A 25,308-nucleotide genomic window follows, 5' to 3' on the forward strand; every position below is an offset into this window, starting at 1 on the left:
CTGAGGAAAAGGCTGAGGGTTTGCAGGAATTGTGTCATAAAGTCACCGGAGGGGCTGTTGTGGGCCTGACACCTGCCTGGGGTCAGGTGCTGCCTTCCTTCCATTCAGGATCATGGAGAACGGTCGTAGGTGTTGTGCAGGGCATGTACCTGGCCCCGGGACACTGCTACGCTGCCCCTGGGCACTGGGATCCAACCTGCTGCCTTGGCGGCTTCTGCCCGCTGCCAGTGGTGGTGCCGGGAGCGATTGGTGGCCGTGAGTTTGCAAAAGGAGCGATTTCCCCTGGTGCCTCCCGTGCGAGGCCGCCATGGCCCCTGAGGGGATGGAGCTCGCCCAGGGCGCCCCCTGCTGGCCGGGAGTGCTCCCTGCAGCGCCCCCTGCTGGCCGCGGTTATCACTGCCACAAAAACAAACAGCGCTGAGCGGGAGGGGAAGTTCTGGGTTTGTGTTGTTTGTTCTGTTCTGGTTTATAAATTTTCCAGTAAAGAGCTGTTATTCCTACTCCTACACTTTTTCCTGGGGGCGCCATCATCTTTGAAATTCAAAGTTTTAGAGATTAGTCTTCTTTCCATTCCAGGAATATTCCCATTTTCCTTGGCAGACATTTCTCATTTAAATGAGTTGCCAACTCCTGTGTTGCAGAGTGGATGAGAGAGACATCCCAAGAGGAGACAGGGTCAGGGACTTGGCCACCTCATGCTCTGCCTTTTAAGCCAGTTGGGCCACCAAGGGCCCTCTCCCCAGCTGGCACTTCTGGTCACCCGGCCACTCTGGCTTGGGCAGAGCATCACGCTTTCCCCAGTGTGCCATGGCTGACAGACTGATGGACAGACGGGGCCCTGTCTCACCAAAAGCAAGGTCTGACCCACCCTTGCTGCACACAGGTGTTCCAAAATGTCTCGAGATATCAAACTTTTCCTGTCTCTGACACCTCGCCCTGTGCCATGGCCTGATCCCAACTGCCCTGGCAAAGGGGGAGGCTCCGGAACTGCCACAGGGCCTCTGTGACATCTTCATGTGGGGAACAGGGCAGAGGAGGGGTTTGGAACAGGGGACAAGAGAATCCAGAGCCTCCTGAAGGCCTCTTTGGCCATCAGAGCAAGAAAGGTTCAGGGCCCTTCCAGATTCCTCTGGTAGACGAAATGTGCTGGGGGAAATGACTGGAGTTTGCCTCTGTTTTGGAGGCTTTTCCAGGAAATCGTTCCTTTTGTGACCATTTGGACTCTGAAGCTTGTTGCTTTTGCTGTTGGTTTTATTTTCTCTGGTTGCTGTTTCAGGAAATTGTTCTTCTCTCAGCCCTTTGTGATCTTTATGCCTCCACAGGGGGGGAGAGGGGCAGTTTTTAGTGGCAGCACACAGTCGAGTGGGTGCCCATGGGTGGGGACACCCAGTGCCTCCCAGTTTCCCCCAGTGTCATGGCACAACCTCATTGATGTCACTGGGCTTCCGTGGTTGCCTATGTGGTCCTGGCAGCTCTGCGTAGGTCACCTAGGATTACAGGGGGTTGGTGACGCGAGGGAGCCCTGTAAGAGACACCAGTTGAGGAGACCAAGGTTGGGGGTTACACCAGTGGGTGACGTATAACTGTCCTCCCCATCCACAGTACTCACGCTGCGCCTGTTTGGTGCTCACAACGTGGGTGTACAGAACCTCCCCCTCCTCTGGGAGGGCCGGGGACTCTGGGGGGACCCTGTGGCGATAAAGAAGATGTGGGGGAGGGGATAGAGAGTTGTGGCATGGGGAGTAAAAGGGGACTCATGGCTGGAGGCCCCCACTCACCTTTCCTGCTTCTTCCTGGTGGCTGCAAAGGAAAGAGGGGAGGGGTGACTGTGGAGTCTCCAGGGCCCTGACGCTTCTCCGGATTTCTGAACCCCCATGGGACCCTCAATTTCCCTCAGAACCCCCAGGCATCTCTGAAGCCACTCAGTATTCAGGAACCCTCTCCAGTGCCCCAGGCCAACTCAGCCTCAAGAACCCAAAGACCAGCAAGGACAGAGACCCCCACAGACACCCCCAGGACCCCTGAAAGAAGCCCCAACATCCCTGCAGGACCCTCCAGCACCTCCCCAAACCCTACAGGACCCAAAGACGAGGTTGCAGTTCTGGGGCTGTGGGTGCTGCCCTATCGCTCCCCAACTCTGGGGGCCTCTACAGCTCCCTGGGACCCCTGTCCCCCCATTGTCACCCACCCACACGGTGCCACTGGTGCCAGGCCACAATGACGGCCACAAGCAGGAGCAGGAAGAAAAGGGCCCAACCTACACCTGCGGCAACTGCAAGAAACAGAGGAGGACACATCAGGGTCACCCATCACCCCAGGAGTCCTGCACTCCCTGGTGACCCTGTGTAACTTCACCTGTATCCCTGTGTCCCCATGGTGTCACCTTCAGTGCCAGCTCTGGGCTGAGTGCCTGGTGCCCATCCAGCTGGTTGGTGGCCACACACTGGTACAAGCCTGAGTGTCTCACATCGACATCCCTAAGCTCCAGGACGGGACCCTGGGCCACCTCCTGCCCGTTGTGCAGCCAGGTGAAGTTGACAGGGGTTGAGCCCACCTGCACTGAGCAGCGCAGGGTCACAGGGTCACCTGCATGCACCTGGTGTGCCAAGGGACTGAGGGTGATGGTGGCATTGGCCACGGGCACTGCGGGGAGAGAGACAGGGCTGATGCTGGATGGAGGGGCAGGCAGCCAGTGTGGGGATAGGGACAGGGAGGATGGGTGTGATGGGGGATGTCGGGGATGGGGTAACACCACGGAAGGGTGAGGGTACACAGGGCAGAGGCAGGGGGACCCAAAAAAGGTGTCTAGGGGACATGGAGGTACCTAGGCAGGAGACCTGAGAAGTCTATGGGGGCTCCCTGTGCCCATCCCCGCACTCACTATGCACTGTGACAAGGAGCTGCTTTTCCAGACACACACCCCCCCCCCCCCCCCCCCCCACCTCGGAGCGCACGTGGCAGCTGTAATTCCCTGAGCTGGAGACCCCTGTGGTCCCCCCACCACCTGCCCATCCTGGTAGAACACGTGCAGGAGAGGGGCTCAGGGCTGCAGGGGGCTGGGGATGCTGAGGCAGGTGAGAGTCAGGGATACAGGGGGACACTTCGGTGGGCTCGGGGGGATCCTCCAGCACCAGCACAGTGACAAGCTCAGGGCAGGAGATTGGGGACTGTGGGCACGGTGATCCCGAGTCCCTGGGGAGGGGCTGTGGGGGGTATTGGGGTGGGGGCTGTGAGGTGCTCACTGTGCACTGTCACTGTCACTGGCGCTGACTCCTCCCATCGCTGTGATGCCCCGTAGTTCACCCAGGCCTTGCAGAAGTAGCGTCCACTGTGGTTCAGCTGCAGAGGGGATGGTAACAGCTCGGTCCCATTGCGGAGCCGCCCCAGTTCCGTCTCCTCGCGATAGAAGTACACCCAATTGACAATCTTTTTCGGCCTGTACCGGCAGCGCAGTGTCACCGTGTCCCCCTCCACCAGTGGCCGTGCCGGCACCTGCAGCACCAGCTGGTCTGGGGGGCAGAGGGGTGCCGTCACATCACAGGGGTCTGGAGGGTCCTGATGTCACTGGGACCCCAATATTGGGACACAACCAGTGCACCAGGCTTCCCCAGTTTCAACACAAGGGTCCCTCCCCACTGGCATGCTCTGGGATGTCCCTGTCTGTAGGGGACAGACTCTGTTCACAGCAGGAGGTGACCCATGGAGTTGAGCCTGCCCAGAGTCCTCAGGGTTCCCGTGGGTGCCAGGCTGGGGACACAAACTGTCCTCACCATCTGAGACGTTCACGGGAGGGCTAAGCCCACTGCCGGGTCTGTCACACATGTAGGTGCCACTCTCGGTGACAGTGAAGTGGTTGCCTCGCTCCTGCCCCCAGCGCTGCCCGTCCTTGTACCAGGTGGTGGCACCGACAGTCCCCGAGCCCTGGCAGGTCAGTGTCACCCGGTCCCACAGCACTGCCGGCCTCCAGGGAGGATCCACCAGGAGCTGAGTGGTCTGCATTCCTGTGGGTGACAGGGGATACCAGCCTGCCAGGGCCACCGTGGGTCTGGAGACAGCAGGGTGGGGACATGGCATCCCCCAAGGACTCACCTGAGAGGCTGAGGGTCTGGGCTGGAAAGGAGAAGGGATAGGCTGGGTGAGGGTCATGGGGACACTGTGGACACCCCATGTTTGCACAAGCCACCTCCACCAGCCCTCCAGCACCTGTCCCCACGGCCTAGTCCCCATGGCCCTTTGCCCATGTTCTTATTTCAATGGCACCTCTCCCCATGCCAAGTCTGCATGGAATGTGGCCCTTGTCCCTGTCCCTGCATCCTTGTTCCCCTGTCCCTGTCCCCACAGCTGTGCTAGCCCCAAGGTTCCCTCTGCCAAATTCTTCTCCCCACATTTCCATCCCCCTGTTCCTGTCCCCATACCCCAGTTCCCCAGTTCCTGTTGCCAAAGCAACCCCACAACTCTGGTCACACTGGGCTCCATGCCCATACTCTGGCTCTGTTGGCATTGGAAACCTAAGGGGACCCCACATCCCCCTTGTGCCCCCTCTCCACCAGTCTCTGCTTCAGCAGAGCTGATTCCCACATCCCTGGGGTGTCCGGCTCCTGCCCGGGGCACTCACCCCACAGGAGCAGCGCCACCTTCACGGCCATCCCGGTGTCCCCAGCCATGTGGACTGGCTGTCACTCGCTGCTGTGGCCACCGCTCCCCTGGCTGGAGGCTCTTCGGATGAAGGGGAAGGAAGCGAGGTCACGTGTAGGTGGCCCTTGGTGGGGGCAGGGTGGGGACAGGATGGGGGCAGGCTGGGGACAAAGTGGGACATGGGTGTGATGGTGGGACATGGTGGGGACATGGTGTTTCCTGAATTTCAAGGCTGAGGCAGTGTAGGGAGCCAAGGATGGGTGTCCAGGGGAATGGGGTGCCCAGGGATGGGGTCCCATGGAAATGGGGGTCCCAAGTGTTGGGTGGACTCAGACTTGGGGATGAGGGTCCCAGAACAATGTGGCCTCCAGGGATTTGTGATCATGGGGTGGGGGCCAAGGTATGGGGGTACCAGGGGAATGGGGGGCCCTGTGAGAATGGGGGTCTTGGGGGAATCAAGGTCCCCAAAGGAAAGGGTGTCCCAGGGACTGGAATTGCCAGGATGGGGTTCTTTGGAGTTGGAGATCCTGGGGAATTGCAGTCCAGGGATGGGGGTCCCAAGGAAGGGAAGACAGAAGGAAATGGGGTCCCATGGTTGGTGTCCCAGGGGAATGGGGGTGCCAGGGATGGACTTGGTGGGCCCAGGAGTCACAGCTCCTTCCCTGGGCGCCTCAGATTTGGGGGTGATCCAGGACCCAGTGCTGCTCCCCTTGGGTGCTTGTTTCCTGGGTAGACATCATGTGGGGTCCTGGGCAGCTCAAATTCTGTGCCCTCCCCTGCCCTTGACTTGTTCCTCTCTTTATTTCTGTTTTTGTCCTTACTTTCCTCACTTTTTGCCGTATCCCCTCAACCCCGGTTCCCGGTTGAGCAATCCTGAAGCACCTGAGCAGGGAACAGGTTGGGAGACCCAAGGGAGGGGGAAAATGGGGAGGGGGGAGCAGGGAAGGGTGGGGAGGCTATGGGGGATTGGGGCGTTGGGCAGTGCTCCCTGAACACTTTCACTTTCTTCTTCCTGAACGAGAGGGTAGAGGCCGTTTGTGCTGAGAGTCAGATGGGAAAGGAGGACGCTCTCTGTCCTGGGGAGCACGTCCAGGAGGGTTCTGTCTTCTGAGGTCCCTGTTCTGGGGTTCATCTGGGGGAAATTAGTCCAGGGTGTGACACATCCTAGCATGGGTCGTCCTGTCCCGGGGGGTGCGGTTCCAGAAAAGTCCCTGCACATTCCTGTCCCAGGGGTGGCACATCCTGGGAATCCCTGTCAATCCAGGCGTGGGGCCCAGCCATGGCCCAGCCCCACTGCACAGGGATGGCCATTGGCCAGCCCTGCTCTCCCCAGCCCCAGGTGGCAGCCAGGACCTCAGGGTCCCTCCCCAGCCCCCTTGGCTTTGATTGTGGGAGCTTTAGAGCTGCTGCAGAGGTGAGAATTCTGTGGGGGAAAAGGCCTGCCTGTGGTTTGCTCAGCCCTGCAAGAAGCACAAACCCCAAAGGGAGCCCAAGCAGTGGCTCTGCAAGGGCCTTTGATGGTTTTCAGAGCAGGGCTGGCTGGGAAACCCCCCTGCAGGGGCAGCTGAGATGGAACCAGTCCAGAAATGAAGCAATTGATCATTTTGTTCCTCTGGGTAAGGGACTGAGAGAGCCCCAGAACTACTGCAAATACCACACTGATCTGCTTAACCACTTGCCTGGATCCTCCTCCTTGAGCGAAACCTGCAGCCTTCTGGAACCTCTGGTGCTCTGGATGTGCACCAGAAGAGAGGGAAAGGTGTGGAAATATTGATCAGGGGCTGCACAAATTGGTCTGGGTAACAGGGGTGTCACAGCAGGAGCAGGGAGTGCCCAGGCAGAGGAATTCACGGCAGGCTGGAGTGGATTTAGCAGGGAATCTCACCCTGAGGCACACACAGGCATTTCCACAGATTCCTGTGCACTGTCCCAAGGATGGACAGAGCTTCTCCCCTTTTTGAGAGCAGAATCCATGGGAAGTCAATCAAGTTTCAGGGTGGGAATGAGAAAAATGGGGAGAGTTCCTAAATATGGCCCAAGGAAAGGCTTCCTTAGGGGCTGAGTTGCTGCCCAGCAGGCAGGGAACAATCCCATGGAGCTACTGGACACTCAGGGAGATTCCACACTCTGTGTTATCCACAAGCAAATGCTGCTGTGGGATGCACCAATGGGCTGCTAAAGGGAACCAAAAAGTCTCATTTCATTTTGATTTCTTTGTGATTTTATTGTGAACAACTTGTTGGGGAAGCAATGATTAAAAGGATTCTATAAACCAGAGCATTTTACACATTGTGAGTTTGGTTTTTGCTGAATTTCTTTTTTATTGGGAAAGAAATGGTGTGGGAAAAGATTTTTGCCTTTATTCTATGGATATATAATTTTGTCTCAAGCATTTGGGCATCAGGGAATTCAACCAAATTATGCCTGGGATTTACCATCATCAGGTCAAGGTCATAACAGGCATGCCTTAAGTTTGGGCACCCCAGAGGTCACAGGCCCCACTGGGGACAGCAGGAATGCTCAGGGCCCCCCAGGACAGAGGTCCTTAGGATGTGCCACCTCTGTGAGAGGAATCCCAAAAGATGTGGCACACCCAGAAGGAGAAAGACCCCCTTGGACAAGACCCCTGGGACATGATCCAGGTGTCACTACAGCAGAGGAGCCCTTTTCCCTCAGGGCAGGACCTGTCTAGATGTGCCCCCCGCCATGACAGAATCCACATCCTCGCCTCACCACAAAAGGCCTCTGCCTTCTGTGCAGGAAAGAGAAAATGAAAGTGTTGGGAGGTCACAGCCAGAGACCCCCATCCCCCCCAGGCCTCCAATCACTGCCTGCACCCCCCCCCTGCTTTTTGGGATTCCCCCCATCTGTTACCTACTCAGGTGTTCCATGGGATGTCTAAATCAGGAAATTGGGGGTGACAGGAAAAAGCCCAGGGGTGTGTGAGGCAGAGACCCAGAGCCTCCCAGGAAAATCCTGGGGTGCCCCAGGGTGGGGGCTGTGCTGGGCTCTGAGTCACCCCAAAATCTGAGACACCCCAGGAAGGAGCTGTGACTCCTGTGCCCAGCCACCCACTGTGCATCCCTGGCACCCCCATTTCCCTGGGAATCCAAACATGGGACCCCCATTGCCTTGGTCTCTCCTCCCTGGGCAGCCCCATCCCAGCACTGCCATTGCCCAGGACCACCATTGCCTTGATCCCATCCCATGGGCTGCTTCTTCTCCCAGAACCCCTATTCCCAAGGGTCCCTTTTTTCCCCCTGCACCCCCAACCCTGGCACCCACATGCCATGACCCCAAATCCCTGGGGACCATGTTCCCACAGCATCCCCATCCCTGAATGCCCCCAGGCATGGAGACCCCAATTCCCCTGGATCCCCATTCTCCTGGAGACCCATCCTTGGTTCCCCACATTCCCTGAGCCCCTCACTCCTGGCAACAGCTTCCCCCACCTTGTCCCCAGACTATCCCATCATGTCCCCAGCCTGTCCCCTGCTGTGTCTCCACCTTTCCCCCACCCTGCCCCCACCAAGGGCCACCTACACATGGGGACAGATGTGACCTCGCTTCCTTCCCCTTCATCCGAAGAGCCGCCAGCCAGGGGAGCGGTGGCCACAGCAGCGAGTGACAGCCAGTCCACATGGCTGGGGACACCGGGATGGCCAGGAAGGTGGTGCTGCTCCTGTGGGGTGAGTGCCCTGGACATGGGCCTGACACCCTGGGGATGGGCTCTGGTGAGGCAGAGAGCAGTAGGGAGGGAGGACAGGGGGGCTGCGGGGTCGCCTGAGGTCCCCAAGTCCAGCAGAACCAGTGCGTGAGGTGACCAGAGCCATAGGGTGGCTGTGGGGACAGGGACAGGGGACAAGACAGGAGGCACAGGAATGGGGGGGGGACGACACCTTGTGGGGCTGGGGTGGCTTTGAGGACAGCAACAGGGACACAGGGATTCAGGTACAGGGAGAAGGGAAAAAACACCATGCGGATGGGCCACAGGGACAGAGATCTAGAGGCTGGTGGGGGTGACCTGAGCCAGCATGGGGTCCCCCTGCCTGAGCATGGGTTGGCCACAGTGTCCCTGTCCTTGAGACACCTATGCCACACCAGTGCCCCCACGAAGACCTTTCAGGGACAGCCCCCACACCCTGTGCCCCTGTGCACCACTGTTGGGGAGGATGAAAGTTTGACAAAAAAGTCTCACAGATATCTGTGCTTAGCAGAAAGATTTTTGAATGTAGATTCTGAAGAAGGAATAGAGACGGAAGCAAGTTTTGATAAAGAAGAAAAGAATGGCTGAGCCAGTCTTACTGGACAACCAAGGAGGCAAAGGGCATGTTAGTTAGAAGGGGGGTTTTATGACTTAGAGCAAAGGATAAACCCACCTCAAACAAGAAGATATTTTTCCCAAGCAGAAAGATAGCACAGGCAAACAAGTCAGAAGATGTTGTAAGCAGAAAAAAGGTCTCAGAATTTTCCACTGCAAGAAAACTGAAAAACAACTTCTAGCTTAAACTGTAATGTATAACTTTTAGTGATTGGAGAATAGTAACATGAATATGGTAATTATAGTAGTTATGACAGGCTACAGATAAAAGTTAAGGTATAGATTGGTTCTACTGTATTAAGATGCTCAGCAAAGTATATAAGGCATTTATAATCAAAATTAAAGAGTCTCCAGGCTTGTCTGCAGCTGGAGCTGACAGCTGTAGTCACAGGCTCTGTTGCCCATGACCCTGGACTGCTGTAATGTCTTGGATGTAATAAACTGCATTTTGAAGAGCTGCCTGGAGTCCGTCATCTCTCATTTAGGCTCTTACACACCGCTGTCCCCACAGTGCCACTTCCACCCAGCCCTGTCCCTTCTCGCTTTCCAGCCCAGACCCTCGGCCTCGCTGGTGAGTCCTCAGGGGATGCCATGGCCCCACCCCACTGTCCTCAGCCCCGCGCTGGCCCTGGCAGGCTGGTGTCCCCTGTCACCCACAGGTGCCCAGACCACCCAGCTCCTCATGGAGCTCCCCTGCAGGCCAGCGGTGCTGTGGGACTGGGGGACACTGACCTGCCAGGGCTCAGGGACTGCCGGTGCCACCATCTGATACAAGAATGGGCAGTGCTGGTGGCAGGAGGGACATGACCACTTCACTATCCCCGTTAGTGGCACCTACACGTGTGACAGACCCGGCAGTAAGTTCTGCCCCTCCGTGAGAGTCTCAGAGGGTGAGGGGGATTTGGGTGCCCCCAGTCTGGCACCCGCAGGACCTCGAGGGCTCTGGATGGGCTCCATTCCGTGGGTCACTTCCTGGTGTGACCAGAGCCCGTCCCCTGCACATGAGCAGATCCCAGGGCATCCCAGTGTGAGGGGATCTTGCTTGTGGAATTGGGGACCCAAGGTGTGCTGGTCTCTTCTAATATGGACATCTCGGAACCATGCGAGCTTAGGAAGCCCTTAGGCTTCCACAAGGTGATGGGACCCTCCTTTCTCCAAGAGAAGCTGGTGCTGCAGGTGCCGGTGCGGGCACTGCTGGAGGGGGACATTGTTCCACTGTGCTGCTGGGGCTGGTGGAACAAGTCAGTCACCTCGGTGTCCTTCTACAACGAGGGGAAGAAACTGGGGGAACTCCACAATGGGATCGAGCTGTCCCTGTCCTCTCTGCAGCTGTACCACAGCAGCCACAACTGCTGCGAGGGCTGGGTGGACTCCAAGGTATCACAGGGGTTGTAGGACTCAGCGCTGGTGATGGTGACAGTGCATGGTGAGCACCCCACAGCCACCACCCCAACACCCCCACAGCCCTTCTCCAGGGACTCGGGGTCACAAATCCCCCTCCCCTCTCCTGCCCTGAGCTGTTCCCAGTGCCAGTGCTGGAGGGCCCTCCCTGACTCTCAGCTGCCTCAGCACCCCCAGCCCCAGCAGCCTTGAGCCTCTTCCTGCACGTGTTCTACTGGGACAAGGAGGTGGTGGGGGGCTCGCAGGGGTCCCTGCTGCTGCTGGTGCCTGCCGTGGGGGTCTCCCACTCGGGGAATTACAGCTGCGAGGTGTGCTCTGAGGCAGGGGGCCGTACAGAAAAGCAGAGCCCTGCTCCGCGTCACGGTGCACAGTGAGTGCGGGGATGGGCATGGGGACCCCCACAGCGTCCTCAGATCCCCCAGCACTACCTGGGTACCCCCAACCCTCCCTGACACCTGCCTGCCCTGTGGCCTCCAACCTTTCCTGCACCCCTTCATGGCTCCCCCACTCCTTTCTCGGGTTCCTCGCAAGGTCCCCCTGCCCTACATGGGTACCCCCATCCATCCCAAACAGCTTTTCTGTGTCACACCATCCTTTCCCTGGTTCCCTCCCCAGGTCCCCACATTCCTGGCTCATGTCCCCCATCCCTCACCAGGTCCCCTTACCCGTCCTTGGTTCCCCCCACCCCACTCTGAGGTCCCCACAGGGTCCCCAGGTCCCACTAATGCCTCTCTGGGTCTGCTCACTCCTCACTGGAGTCACCACCATCTCTCTCCAGGTGTCCCCTCCCTGAACCCCTCATCGTTGTTTAGGGTCCCTTTCCAAACCACCCCCCAGGTCTGCACTCCCTCTTCCTCACAGGGCCCTCCCTGCCCCTGCCCGATCTCCCCCGGGTTCCTCACTGTCCCCTGCTGTCCCCCCTTCCCACAGGGATCCCACTCTCAGGGTGTCCCAGTGGGTGCAGCCCCCCGAGGGACAGGTGGCACTCAGGGACTGCCTAGTGCTGTGCTGCACAGTGGCCACAGGGACAATTCTGCTGTCCTTCTCCTGGCACTGGCAGGGCTAGGGGCAGTCCTCCGCACCAGCCCATACCTGGAGTTGTGCCAAGGTGGGGACAATGACAGTGGCCACTACCAGTGCCAGGTCAACAACAGGGACATGGCTGAGAGTGTCCCCCTGAATGTCATTGTCCTGGGTGGACAGGACCCTTGAGCTGGGGGTGACCCCACCCACAGCATCCTCTAGGCCACCCTCAACCCCCTATTCCCCTGTCCCTTGTACTGAGTGCCAGCCCCTCCCTGTGGCCTCAGCCCCATTTCTTTCCCTGCAGTGCCTGTGGCCAATGCCACCATCACCCCCAGTCCCTTGACACACCAGGTGCGTGCAGGTGACAACGTGACCCTGTGCTGCTCGGTGCAGGTGGGCTCAACCCCTGTCACCTTCACCTGGCTGCACAACGGGCAGGAGGTTGCCCGGGGTCCCCTCCTGGAGCTTGGAAACATCGACGTGGGACATTCAGGCACCTACCAGTGCGTGGCCACCAACCAGCTGGGACAGGCCCCCAGCTCCTTGTGGAGCCCCCCTGGAGGCCGGCAGTGTGGTGGGACTGGGAGACACTGACCTGCCAGGGCTCAGGGACTGTCAGTGCCACCACCTGGTACAAGGATGGGCGGAGCTGGTGGCAGGACGGACGCGATGAATTCACTGTCACCGAGAGTGGCACCTACATGTGTGACAGACCTGGCAGTGGGCTCAGCCTGCCTGTGAGCATCTTAAATGGTGAGGGAGGATCTTAAATGATCAAGGTGGCCCCTGATAACTGCATGGGCTCTGGTCCATGGGTGACCTCATACCCCTCATGTGGCCAGAGCCTGTCCCCTGCACACAGAGACATTCCAGGGCATCCCAGTGCACCTAGATGTCCCCGGGACCATTGGAAAGCACCTTGGACCCATCTCAGGCCCCTCAGTGAGATGGGACCCTCCTGTCCCACAGACTGGGTGATGCTGCAGGCGCCAGTACAGGCACTGCTGGAGGGGGACATGGTGACTCTGCGCTGCTGGGGCCGGTGCAAAAACCTGGTCACCAAGGTGCGATTTTACCAGGACATGAAGGAACTGAGGGAGTTCCGCAGGGAGTCCAAACTGTCCCTGTCACCTCTGCAGATGAACCACAGCAGCCACTACCACTGCATGGGCTGAGTGGGGTCATGGTTGGGAATGTCAGCAGCAGTGACAGTGACAGTGAGTACCCCACAGCTGGAACTCCAATCTCCTGACATCCCCAAAGCCACTCCCAGCCAACTCAGAGTCAGTCTTCTCTCCTTCCCAGAGCTCTTCTTGGTGCCGGTGCTGGAGGGTCCCCCCGAGCCCACTGAGGGTCCCCCCTTACTCTCAGCTGCCTCAGCACCCCCAGCCCCCTGTGGCCCTGACCCCCCCTTCTGCACGTGTTCTACTGGGACGGGCAGGTGCTGGGGGGCTCGCAGGAGTCACCACAGCTGCTGGTGCCCGCCGTGGGGGTCTCCCACTCGGGGAATTACAGCTGCCCGGTGCGCTGCAAGGGAGATTGCGGGGGGGGGGGGGGGGGTGGCATGCAGAAGAGCTGCACCCGGCTCCGTGTCATGGTGCACAGTGAGTGCGGGGATGGGCATGGAGAGCCCCCACAGCCTCCTTGGGTCCCCTGCCTAGGTACCTCCATGTCCCCAGGAAATCTTTCTCGGGTCCTTTCATCACTCTCCTTCTCCTGTCGTCTCACTGTGGTGTGGCCCCAGCCACTACATCCCCCACCACGCCCATCCCCCCCTGTCCCTATCCCCCCACACCAGCTGCCAGCCCTTCCCTGTGGCCTCAGCCCTGTCTGTGTCCCCACAGTGCCCGTGGCCAATGCCACCATCACCCCTGGTCCCCTGGAACACCAGCTGCGTGCAGGTGACTCCGTGACCCTGCGCTGCTCAATGCAGGTGGGCTCAGCCCCTGTCACCTTCACCTGGCTGCACAACGGGCAGGAGGTTGCCAGGGGTCCCCTCCTGGAGCTTGGAAACATCGACGTGGGACACTTAGGCACCTACCAGTGCGTGGCCACCAACCAGCTGGGACAGGCACTGTGTGTTCCAGGCACTGAGCCCAGAGTTGGCCCTGGAGGTGACTCCTCACTCACCCTTGGTCACAGGTAGGGTCACTCGGGGTCGCTGGGGTGGTCAGGACCTCCAGGTTTCAGGGTGACCCCAGTGTGTCCTTCTCTGTCCCCAGCAGTGGCTGTGAATGTCAGCAGGACCCTCCTGTTCCTGCTCCTGGCTGTCATCAGGGGCTGCAACAGGTGGCACAGCCCGGGTGGAGGACAGTGGGGGATGACGGGTGTCCTGGAGTGAGGGGAAGCCCCCAGAGGGGGGGCAGAGATCTGCAGCACCCAGGGCCCCTGATCTCGGGGAAACTGAGCCTGCAGTTACTTCATCTGGGAGTCCTAGGGGATTTGAGTGGAATTTGGAGGGTCTTGGTTGGGCCCCAGAGCCATTCCTGGGTGGGCTTTGCTGAACATTGGGGTGGCACTGGGAGCTCCAGGATGGTTTGGGGAGCTCCTGGAGGGCTATGCAGGGATACAGGGCAATCATTTTGGGGTGCTGGGGGAGTTTGAGTAGTACCTCTCCCTGCCAGGCTTGGGTTTCTGGAGGCTCAGAGGGTTGGGGACACTGTGGGGGTTGGGAGCACTGTGGTGATGCAGAAGTTCTGGGGGGTTCAGTGATGCCTGGAGTGTCCAGGGGGTATCAGGGTTCTGGTGGGAGGCAGGGCTGCAGTGGGGATTTGGGAGTCCCATGGGTGGTTGGAGCTGCTGAGGTCCCAGGAAGGTTGAGGGGTTCTGGGGTCCCCACGGTCACCCCCTTCCCTTTTCCTGGTAGCTGCCAGGAAGCCCCAAGACAGATGGGGGGGGGGCTCGAGCCAGGACTCTCCTTTCCCCCTCCCCAGACACCACCCAGACCCCCTTATCTCCACAGAACCCCCCCAGAGGAGGGGGTGGTGCTGGACCCCCACACCGTGGGCACCGAGCAGGCAGGAATGTGAGTAGGTGGGGACACAGGGACACGTCACCCACAGGTGTAACTCCCCACCCAGGTCCCCACCACCGGTGTCTCTCACAGGGCCCCCCTGTACTACATCCCTCTTGGTGACCTACGCAAAGCTGCCAGAATCCCACTTTGGAGGGTGTAAGACTCTGTCCAAAGTTTCTCTCATCTGCCTCACGATCGTCGTGAAAAAAAGGCAGAATCTGGGACCACCAAAAGAGGATCTGTTTTGACATCCTGGTTTGGTGGGAGTGTGCCAGGGTCCTGAGGCCGGAGCAGAGCTTCTGGCCTGCTGAGCCATTGTTTGCAGGTGTGTTTGCTGTATTGGAACACTGGACCTAGTGAAAGGAGAAGGGGCACCTTGACCTTTCTTCACCTGTATCTGCTCTGTGACAATGTCCTGGAGTTTTCCACCCCCAAGCGTGGCTGGACTCTTTTCTGGAATTACACTTTGGTGGTCTCCACAGAAGACCCTTCATCTACTGTACAACCACCATGACAGATGGACTGAGATGGAAGAAGCCATTGCCTCCAAGACTGAGACATGAGACCCCTATATGGAAAAGACTCCTTTTCTCCTCAAGGACTGAAACCTGTAACCTGGGGGGGGAGGAGGGCAGTGTGTGTGGGGGAGAACAGCTGATCAAACTGAGATGTTTGCCTGCAGGTAGTGACCACTGAACCAAGAAAACAATGGCTCTCCCCCACTGCTGAGCAGATGAGATCATAAGACTATTGTATCTTTTTCCCCCCTCCTTCCCAACTTTCAATAGAAAATTCTAGTAAAAACCCCTTGAGTCAGCTAGCTAACTCAAGATCTCCCCAACGTGAAGGCGACTCCTCAACTGGATTTGGACTGGACTGGACCTCAAAGAATTACATCACCTCTATGCTGGTAGATATACCTATTCCCTCTTTCTTTTCCTTTCCTTTCCTGCAGCGTTTCTTTCTCTTTTTTTCTCTCTCTCTCTTACTTCCCCAATCCCCTCCAATGCATTTTGCTGTGATTATTCAATAAAGTACACTGATTTTGATTGTTACTGCAAACCCCCTTGCCGTGTTGGTGTTTTGTACCCTGAGATCAGATAACGAACCATCACAATCCTGTCTGTGAGGGTGGAGTGTGACAACGGGTCACAGCAGGACTCCTGTGACATCTACAAGAACCTGCTGTGACCCTGGGGGCCTTGGGGGCACGGGGGGGTCCCTGCCCAAGGGCATCCCCTGTGTGTACCCCCACCCTCACCTCCCATGGGTGCCCACTGTGCCCAGGCATTTTCTGTACTCAGGTCATTTTGACTTGCCAAATTTGGACCTATATTAGCTGGAACCCCTTTCAGAATGAACTTGGAAATCTTCTCCAAGAATGGTTCTCCAAGCCCTCACTCTGAAATGAGGCTTGCCAGTACCTGCAGACCCTGGGGATGGTACAGTATCTGGGAATTTATAATGCTTTGTATTAAATCACCCTTCTATCTCTCATGTACTACTAATTGTACATACTAGCTGCTTTATTTCTGCTTAGTGTAAGTTTATTGTTTTGCCACACATTTTGTTTTTTATGTTGCATTCATGTTCATAACGAGAGACATGCATGTTGTTAAAAAGCAAAAGAAGGAGGAGTACGGCTCCTCAAGTGTTTACACTGATATTTACACAAAAAATTTTGAAAGCAAATCAAATCAAATCAAATCAAATTTGATCTCTTGCAGAGCAATACTGCTTTGAAGATTTGCATGTGCAGAGTAAATTTCTACAAGTTTCTCTGTAAAGGTCTTTAATTGAGTGTACAGTGATAAGGCCTAACTCATTTACTAACCTAGGGAGAAGGTAGACTTGTGTTTTATCACCAACAGGTCCAAAGCAGTTCCCTGTTCATCTGGACAAACATCGATAGCCCCCAAGAGAATGAGGCCCAGAGAAAAGAAAAATTCCCTCATTGCCACACAGTCCTCGTGAGCAAGACAAGAACAGAAGCAGGACTGACAGGACATGGCTGCGAAGGCTTTGAAGGCTTATGCTGCACGAATAAGCCATTTTCAGTCTGATCATTCTCTAGTCTATCCATTCTAGCGTAGAAGCTCTTCAACACAGTGTAACTAAATTTCAAATTAGCGGTAGGGATTTTCTTGGACAAATAGTTGGGGCATGGGTGTCGTAATACGACACAAAAAGACGACACGGACAGTGCTGCTCTCCAGGTGAACAAAAAGAAGGACCTTTATTTTCTGACTCCAACATTTATAGTTTTCCAAAAGTGACAGTGGATTGGAGGGTGACAGTGCCACCTCTCCAATGACACTGGACAGACCAAGAGTCCATCCATTCTCTCCTCCTCCATGAAAGAATGCAAAACATAAGTTGTTTACAGAACTGTGTGTGAGAAAGTTCGTTACAAGAATGCAAACATCAGAAGGCTTAGCAAAGTCTTAGAAAATCAGGGTGACACATGGGGGCTTACTGGCTGGTTTAAAAATTTAGTTAAAATAGGAATTTATGTTTTAGCCATATTGTTGCTCATGGTAATTTGTTTGCCATGTGTTTTGCAATGTGTTCAAAGACTAATTGATAAATCCACAAAAAAGGTTTTACTGGTGGAAAAGAAAGGGGGAGATATGGGAATACAGCCAGAAAGCAGGACTGAAAGTACTGCTCAGCTTGTAACCAACGTGGACATTTTAACCCTGTCTTGGTTCAGGGTAAATTTGGGAGAGAACCCCAAAGGAGTTCCTCTAGAAAGCAGACTCAATCAGCCCCTCCTCCAACCGCTTCGGGAAAAATACCTCCTTGGAGAAGAGTGGAAAAACTGTTTATTAAACAATAAAAGCTAAACAATATTAAACAATGAAACCTCTTGCCGCTCCAAAAGAGAGACAAACTCAGAAAGTCTCCTCTGTGGGCTGTAGTTCGACTCACTCAGTCTCCTATCCGTGTGTGAGCTGACAGTGCTCTTCTGGTGTTCAGTCCAGAGCAGGTTTAAACAGGTCCAAAGAAAGGGAAAAAAAAAGTCCCGGGAACTTCTTTGCCTCTTTAGCTAGCTAAAACTAACTAAAACAAAGGAGAGCTCTGTCCCTCTATCTGTCCTTCCACAGTCAACAAACAGGAATATTGAGGAGTGTTATGTTTGCCTGATTATCCAATCACAAAAAAAAACCCAAACAAAATTAAATGCAGCAGCAATTTTAATTAAGTAGCTTAGACTATATAAAATTGGATACACTCAAAATATTGACAATATAATTTGGTTAAAATGAGGAATAATTTGGTTCTGATAATAACACATAAGCAAAAATTTACCATACAGAGTAGGGAGTGCAAGGGCTTTAGACCCCTGCCACCTCATGTACAAGGTTATCAAGTTACAATTCCTCTTTTTATGCTGTATGTCATCACCATCTCCTCCCATTTTCGATTTGTCACACTTGTATCTCCACCCTCATCATCACCTTCATCACGCATGCTCCACCATCCTTTTAGGTGGTCACATCACTCTTTGGGGCTTGTCTTGAGGAAGGCCTATAGTCTTTCTTCATGTCCTTTATTTCACTTTTTGGATTACACATGCCCACCAAGCCGGTATAGTATAAGCCAAAGCTAACATAATATAAGGCAATATTATGTTCTAACATTAAAGCAATAAATTTCATATAATTAACATTTTCCTGTTTTCCAACCAAGTTTTCCTCTCTTTTAGATAGATTTAGTAATAGTTATCTCTTGCTTCCTTCTGTTCTGAACATCTGGAGAAGGGGGGGGAATGGACCCCTCCTCTTTCTCTTTCCTGGCATTACACTTTTTAACTATTTTGTTATTACCAAATATTAATTACTGTATCAATATTGATTACTGTTTCAATTTTGTCAGCACAAATCACACCTATTTATCACAAGGAGTGGGTGCAGCTTTCTGAAAACAAAACCCTGCACCACTTCTCTCCCCTCTTCACTCTCGGAACAAGTCTTAAAGATGCACAACTTGTTATTCAGCATAAACAGAACAGACAATTGGGGATAAAAGCATCATATAGTCAACCCAGGAGACCCGAGCAGGCTGCAAGCCTTGGCAACAGAAAGCAGAACTTTGAAGGAGGAAGTAAAAGATAACGGTGTGCTTGGTATGCTTTGTTTGAGAGAAATCACACAAGACTGTACATGCCTGTGCGAGTCTGTGCAAAGCCATGATTAAGAGATGTTACTAAGAAACGTAAACATTGTGATTGCTGCTAATTGTAGCTATAGCTGAAAAGGTATATAAACGGAGCTTTCCAAATCAATAAACTGGCTTCATGCATGCAAACCACGGGGTGCTGTGTGGCTCGCAGTGTGATGGCAGCCGCGACCTGGGACAGTGACCTGAGGCCAGGACTCTGTTCCTGCAGTGCCGGGGGCTCCTTTCCAGGGTCCCCGTTCCCCTCCGCCCTCCCAGCACCTCCCTCCCAGCCGAGGCTCCGCAGCAGCTCTGGGGCTCAGACGCCGCTCAAGGAGCACCGGGTGTGGGGCTTTGGGCACCAGGGGCAGCGTGCAGGGCTGGAACTGGGGCAGGCATTAGGGTGGCATCTGGGGAGACCCCCGGCCTCCCCAAGCTTCTTCCCAGCATTCTCATGGCTCTCGGGGTGCTCCCACTGCTGCTGGGCTCCACCCCGGCCTGAGGGGCTCAGCAGCTGTGGGGTCAGTACGAGTGGCGATGGGGTGGCACCGCAGAAGATCCCCGAGCCCGTGGCCAGGTGCTATCCGAGAGGGGACAAGCAGGGAGTGGCAGCTCCTTCCCCTCTGTGGAGCAGCTGCAAGGGAACCCGTTCGGAAATACAGCAATTGATCATTTTGTCCCTGTCCTCAAGGGACTGAGGGAGCTTGAAAAATCCTGCAAGTCACAGAACGATCTGCTCAACAACCTGACCAGGACTCTTCTCCTTCCCAAGCTGACCAGGCAGAGCTGAACAAACAAAAAGCATTTCTCCCAGTTTAATCAAAGAGCTGCATTTTGGGTCCAATAAGAGGGACAAGGGTCCTGTGCCCCTGGAACTGGGGGATGGAATGGGGAGCCCCTGGGGGTACTGGGAGCACTGGGAGCACTAGAACTGGGAGCACTGGGCAGCCCCACATGGGAGCCCCGCTCGTGGCCAACCCTCAAGCACAGTGGGCACCCACAGGAGTTGGGGAGGGTGGGACACGCAGGGGTGCCCTCAGTCAGGGACCCCCTGTGCTTCCAGTGTCACAGCAGGTTCTCGTAGATGTCACTGGGGTCCTGCTGTCACCCTTGGGGTCCTGGCAGCTCCATGTTGGTCACCTGGGCGGATGTGGCGCAGGGAGACCCTGTGAGAGACACCAGTTGTGGGGACCAGGGTGGGGGGGTGACACCAGTGGGTGACGTGTCCCTGTGACCCCTCCTACACACCCCCCACCCATTTGATTCCCAAGGCTCTGGTATCCAGCACTGCCCCCTCCTCTGGGGGGTCCTGTGGGGATAAGGGGGATCTGGGTGGTGTCTGGAGAGGGGAAAAACAGGGTCCCAGCCAGAGCCCCCCACTCACCTGTCCTGGGGCTTCCTGGAGGCTGCAAAGAAAAGGGAAGGGAGTAACCATGGGGACCCTGGGATCCCTGAACTTTCCTGGGACCTCAGCAGTTCCAACCATCCATGGGACCACCAAATCCCCACTGCAGCCCTGATTCCCACCAGACCCCTGATTCCCCCAGGACTCTCCAAGCATTTCTGAACCCCCCAGAACGTCTGCACCACTGAAAGGACCCAAACACCCCCAGCATCCTAGAACCCTCTGAGCCCCCAGAACCCCAAGCCTGGCAGGGAGGGGAACTCCCCAAACGCCCCTAAAACAGATCCTCCAACATCCCTGCACAGCCTTCAGGGAACTCCCCAAACCATCCTGGAGCTCCCAGTGCCACCCCAATGTTCCTCAAAGCCCATCCAGGAATGGCCCTGCAGCCCAACCAAGACCCTCTAAATTCCTACCCAGATCCCCCAGGACCCCAAGCCAAGGTCACTGCGGGCTCAGTTTGCCCCCAGTTCAGGGGCCCTGGGTGCTGCTGATCTCTGCTCCCACTCTGGGGGCTTCCCCGCACTCCAGGACTCCCATTCGTGCCATTGTCACCCACCCCGGTGGTGCCACCAGTGACAGCCCCCGATGACAGCCAGGAGCAGGAGCAGGAACAGGAGGGTCCTGCCGACATTCACAGCCACTGCTGGGGACAGAGACAAGAACACATCAGGGTCACCCTGAACTCTGGGGGTCCTGAACACCCTGGTGACACCCTATGACCCCACCTGTCACCCAGTGTGAGTCAGGGGTTTCCAACAGGACCAGCTCTGGGCTGAGTGCCCGGAACATGCGGTGCCCATCCTGTCCCAGCTGGTTGGTGGCCACGCACTGGTAGGTGCCCAAATGTCCCACATCGATGTCCCTGAGCTCCAGGAGGGGACCCTGGGCCACCTCCTGCCCGTTGTGCAGCCAGGTGAAGGTGACAGGGGCTGAGCCCACCTGCACCGAGCAGTGCAGAGTCACGTTGTCACCTGCACGCACCTGGTGTGCCGGGGGACTGGGGGTGAGGGTGGCATTCGCCACGGGCACTGTGGGGACAGAGACAGGGATGGCACATGGCAGGGTGGGATGGGGGTGCCGTGGGTGAGTTCACCCTCAGCCCGAGGGTCCCGCTCACCCAGGATAGTGACATTCAGGGGTCACTCTCCACCACACTGTCCCTGTTGCTGTCCCCACACTGGTACTGGTTACTGTCAGTGTTCCCAGTGTGGGGCAGCTCCAGGTGGGGGACAGTGCCCAGAGGTTTCCCCAAGCACCCCATAGGCCAGGAGAAGGACAGGGGATCTGTCCCTGTGGCCACCGCACATCTCAGCATCAGGTGGTCCCCCAGTGCCACCTGTCCCCCTGATGCCTTAAGTTTGAGCTTTCCTATTTTCTAGATTCTCTATTACATGAGTTTATAACTCTGAACTTCATATAAAGTGTTAGAAAGTTCTCTTCACAGTTTAGACAAAACAATCCTCTTCCAGCCTGATAACCAAGGACACCGTTGCAGCTTCAGGCCCAAAAAGGATCAACAACAGCGAATTGAGGAGAGCAGTCTGGGAGGATGGGACTTCATAACCTGAAGCTGCAATTGGACAATTAACCCCAGTATTTACATGGACCAAAACTCATGAAAGTATGAAAACTTGTGACTCAGAGTCCATCCTGTGTGTCTTGAGTCCATCTTGGGTATAGCCTTGGCCAGGCTCTTGTACTGCTCAAGGTGTATCCTTTGAAGGCCTTTTTTATAATCCCTTCTTTATTCCTTTAACTCCATCTGGCCTCTGTTCTAGGTAGCCTCTCAAGTCATCACCCCAGGGGGCTGTGCCAACAGGGACACCCCTGAGAGTGGAACCCCTGCAAGGGGACAGGGGTGGGATAGAGGATCTGTAAGGGGTGAGAGATATGGGGAGTGGCAGGAGGGGAGTACCAGGGGGTTGGAGGGAACCCCCTTGAGGGAGAAGTGGACTCAGGGAGGGGTGAAGTTGAGGCAGGCAGGGATGAGGGACAAGAGATGGGACAGAGGGAACCCAGGGAGGGATGTGGGGTGGCTCAGAGAGGGGTGGGGGGAGCCCAGTAAGGGACTGGGGGGAAGCAGGGAGGGGTGGAAGCAAGCAAGGTAGGGAAGGGAGAGCAGAGGATGAAGCTGGGAACTCAAAAGCGGTATAGGATGCCAGGTAGGAATGGGAAGACCTGGAGAGGGACCTGGAGGAAGATAGAGGAACCCAAGAGGGACATGGGAAGGTGTGGGTGACCCAGGGAGGGATGGAAGGAGGGATGAGGGACCCAGGCACTGGTGGGGGAAAGCTAGGAAGATGTTGGGGTTTCCAGTCCCCAAATTCACCATGTACTGTCACTGTCACTGTCACCGCTGCTGACTTCTCCCACCACGGGGATGGCCCAGACTTCACCCAGCCCCCACAGCGGTAGCAGCCACTGTGGTGCAGCTGCAGAGGGGACAGGGACAGCTCGGTCCCATTGAGGGGCCCCCCCAGATCCTTCTCCTTGTGGTAAAATCGTACTCCGGTGACTGTGCCATCCTGCCAGCCCCGGCAGCGCAGTGTCACCATGTCCCCCTCCATCAGCACCCGTGCCTCCAGCTGCAGCACAAGACGCTCTGTGGGACAGGAAGGATGTGTCACATCTGGGGAGTCTGAGGGATCCCAAAGGCCTTGGGAGCCACCAGAGGCTCCCCTTTGCAACAGGGGGTCTCACTGCACTGGGATGCTCTGGGATGTCCCTGTGTGCAGGGGACAGGCTCTTGTCGCACGTGAGATGTGACCCAGGAAATGGAGCCCACCCAGAGCTCTTGGGGTCCCTGCGAGTGCCAGAGCACACACCACCCCTCACCATTTAAGATGCTCATGGGGGGGCTGATCCCAGTGCCAGGTCTGTCACACTTGTAGGTGCCACTCTCGGTGACAGTGAAGCGGTAGGGTCCCTTCTGCCACCAGTGCTGCCCGTCCTTGTACCAGGTGGTGGCATCAGCAGCCCCGGAGCCCTGGCAGGTCAGTGTCACCCGGTCCCACAGCACTGCCGGCCTCCAGGGGGGCTCCACAAGGAGCTGGGTGGTCTGGGCACCTGCGGGTGACAGGGGATACCAGCCTGCCAGGGCTGGCAGGGGGCTGGGGAAAGCGGGGTGGGGACATGGCATCCCCCGAGGACTCACCAGCGAAGCTGAGGGTCTGGGCTGGAAGGGAGAAGGGACAGGGCTCAGTGGGGGTGGCACTGTGGGGAAAGCTGCACCTGGGGGACAGGGTCTGGGGTTTGCCCCCAAAGTACTGCCAGTGGGACATGGCTGAGAAAGCCCTCAGAGATGGCCCCCAACAGGTCTGGAGAGGCTGGGAGACATGTCTGTGTCACAGCTGCCCACATGTCACATCCCTGTGGCATGGACACCTAAGGGACAGGGATACTTCCACCACCTCAGGCTGAGGCAGGGCATGGGGACACTGAACACCCTGAGTGTGGGGACATCACAGAAACCCCATGCTGCTGCAGGTAACCTCCACCAGCCCCAGGGCACCTGTCCCCATGGCTCATCTGCAAGGTGTGTGTACTTTGTCCCTATATCCCTGTTCCCCTGTCTCTGTCACCACAGCTGCCCCAGTCCCAATGTGCCTGTCATGATATCCTTGTCCCTTATATTTCAGTCCCCCTATTCCTGTCCTCCCATCCCTGTCCCCACGGCCACCCCAGGATTCCCATCACACCAAGGTCCACCTACATGCACTGTCACTGCTGGCCTTGGGGACCTCAGGGGACCCCGCAGTTCTCCTGTGTCCCCTCCCCACCGGTCTCTCCCTCACCAAGGTCCATCCCCAGGGCCTCAGGCCCGTGCCCGGGGCACTCACCCCACAGGAGCAACACCACCTTCCCAGCCATCCCGGTGTCCCCAGCCATGTGGACTGGCTGTCCCTCGCTGCTGTGGCCACCGCTCCCTCCCAGGTGGAGGCTTTTGGCCAAAGAGGAAGGAAGCGAGGTCACGTCTCATCCCCACGTGTAGGTGGCACTTGGTGGGGGCAGGGTGGGGAGTGGCTGGGGATGTAGAGGTATTTGGTCGGACAGGGTGGGACAAGGTGGGACATGGGGGTCCCAGGACTTGGGGGTTCTAGGGATGTGGGGAGCTAAGGAGGGATTTCTAGAGGAGCAGGGCAGCCCAGGGATAGGGTCCCTGGGGAATAGGGGTGCCATGGGAATGAGGCTCCTGAGGAAGGGGAGGCCCAGGGAATGGGAATCCTGGAGAATGTGGGTCCCCATGGGTGGATATTTTCAGTTCAATCGAAGAAAGAACAATTTCTCCCAGGCTGAGCCTGGGAATCTAAGAAGAAAAGAATTAAAACCGTTATTATCTCTCTTTCTGTAACCATTGTTTAGAGATATAGTTCTCCAGAGTGAAGTATTGATAACATGTCAGTAGTGTGAGATGTTTCTACTTTGAGACCAATCAAATATCACCTTAGAGAGTCACATTATAAAAAGACCTGCTACTTCCATTAAACTCTTTTAACTCCACCTGAAGACTAGAGTCTCACTTTCCATCCCTGACTCAGCATCACCCATGGGTGGGGGAGGGACCAGGGATGGGGGTCCCAGGGGAATGTGGCCCTCGGGATTTGGGATCATGGGATGCAGGTCCCAGGGATGGAGGGTCCTAGGTGACTGGGGAGCTCATGGGATGGGGTCAAGGGGAGGGGAGTGCTGGGCAATGGAGATCCTGGGAAATGGGCATCCTGGGATGGGTGTCCCCAAGAGACAGAACCTAGGGAATGAGGTCCCATGGTTGGAGTCCCAGGGGAGTGGGGGTGCCCAGCATGGCCAGGGGCTGGGTGGACAGGTGGGTTGCAGCTCCTTCACTGGCTGCCTTAGATTTCAGGGTGACGCAGATAAAAGCAGAGACCTCCACGGTGTTACAGGTCTGGGGGAACACCAGGGGGTTCCCATGGCACTCCTCTCTTTATTTCTATTTTTTCTTATTTTCCTCACTTTTGTACACTCCCACTCCCAGTTCATGGCTCAGCCATCCCCAGGAGCACCTGAGCAGGGGAGGGGGGAAGGCATGTGGGGGGTGCAGGGAGGGGTGGGTAGGCATTGGGGAATGGAGGTGTTGGGCTGTGCCCTCTCAACACTTTCACTTTCCTTTTCCTGGACAAAAAGGAAGAGGCTGATTTTTAGAGAGTCAGATGGGAAAGGGGGGGCAGTCTCTGTCCTGGGGGACCATTTCCAGGGAGGTTGTGTCCTGGGAGGCCCCAGTTCTGGGGGTAAACCAGTCCAGAGGGTGACACATCCTGCCATGGGGGTTCCTGTCCCAGGGGGTGGCAGTTCCAGAAATGTCCCTGCACATTCCTGGCTGGG

General features: G+C 56.5%; 3 protein-coding genes across 17 annotated transcripts in view; 1 reads left to right on the forward strand and 2 right to left on the reverse strand.

The window, feature by feature from the left end:
* Window positions 1-911: 911 nt before the first annotated feature.
* On the reverse strand, window positions 912-4,739 carry LOC119711496 (Fc receptor-like protein 4). Of its 2 annotated transcripts, XM_038161826.1 has the most exons (8): window positions 4,616-4,739; window positions 4,090-4,110; window positions 3,243-4,001; window positions 2,356-2,643; window positions 2,189-2,272; window positions 1,779-1,800; window positions 1,610-1,689; window positions 912-1,522 (listed from the first exon to the last, which is right to left on the reverse strand). In XM_038161826.1, coding segments are annotated over exons 3-8 (504 nt in total). In that variant the 5' UTR covers window positions 3,244-4,001; window positions 4,090-4,110; window positions 4,616-4,739; the 3' UTR covers window positions 912-1,493. The 2 variants fall into 2 exon arrangements, with proteins under 2 accessions (XP_038017754.1, XP_038017752.1); XM_038161824.1 differs by lacking the exons at window positions 912-1,522; window positions 1,610-1,689; window positions 1,779-1,800; window positions 2,189-2,272; window positions 2,356-2,643 and having other exon boundaries at window positions 2,951-4,001.
* A 3,430-nt stretch (window positions 4,740-8,169) lies between these two features.
* LOC119711495 (low affinity immunoglobulin gamma Fc region receptor III-like) overlaps window positions 8,170-25,308 on the forward strand; it is a 30,412-nt gene continuing 13,273 nt past the window's right edge. For all 3 annotated transcript variants that reach the window (XR_005259728.1, XM_038161823.1, XM_038161821.1), the window contains exons 1-2: window positions 8,170-8,324; window positions 9,507-9,527. Coding sequence is in view for 2 of the 3 variants with exons in the window: in XM_038161823.1 (XP_038017751.1) it covers window positions 8,181-8,324; window positions 9,507-9,527 (165 nt within the window). In the remaining variant the exon portion in view is untranslated. The remainder of the gene's footprint in view (window positions 8,325-9,506; window positions 9,528-25,308) is intronic.
* Window positions 17,353-25,308, reverse strand: part of LOC119711489 (Fc receptor-like protein 5) — a 73,236-nt gene continuing 65,280 nt past the window's right edge. The window contains exons 1-8 of one of the 12 annotated variants that reach the window (XM_038161791.1): window positions 23,808-24,198; window positions 23,123-23,143; window positions 22,804-23,058; window positions 22,298-22,570; window positions 20,694-20,996; window positions 20,525-20,611; window positions 19,945-19,966; window positions 17,353-19,194 (exon numbers count right to left, since the gene is read on the reverse strand). In XM_038161791.1, coding sequence (XP_038017719.1) covers window positions 19,083-19,194; window positions 19,945-19,966; window positions 20,525-20,611; window positions 20,694-20,996; window positions 22,298-22,570; window positions 22,804-23,058; window positions 23,123-23,143; window positions 23,808-23,856 — 1,122 coding nt within the window. In that variant the 5' untranslated portion in view covers window positions 23,857-24,198 and the 3' untranslated portion in view covers window positions 17,353-19,082. The other 11 variants (XM_038161793.1, XM_038161794.1, XM_038161789.1 and 8 more) reach the window with 11 other exon arrangements.

Source organism: Motacilla alba, chromosome 25 (genome assembly GCF_015832195.1).
Source record: "Motacilla alba alba isolate MOTALB_02 chromosome 25, Motacilla_alba_V1.0_pri, whole genome shotgun sequence".
NCBI lineage: Eukaryota > Metazoa > Chordata > Aves > Passeriformes > Motacillidae > Motacilla > Motacilla alba.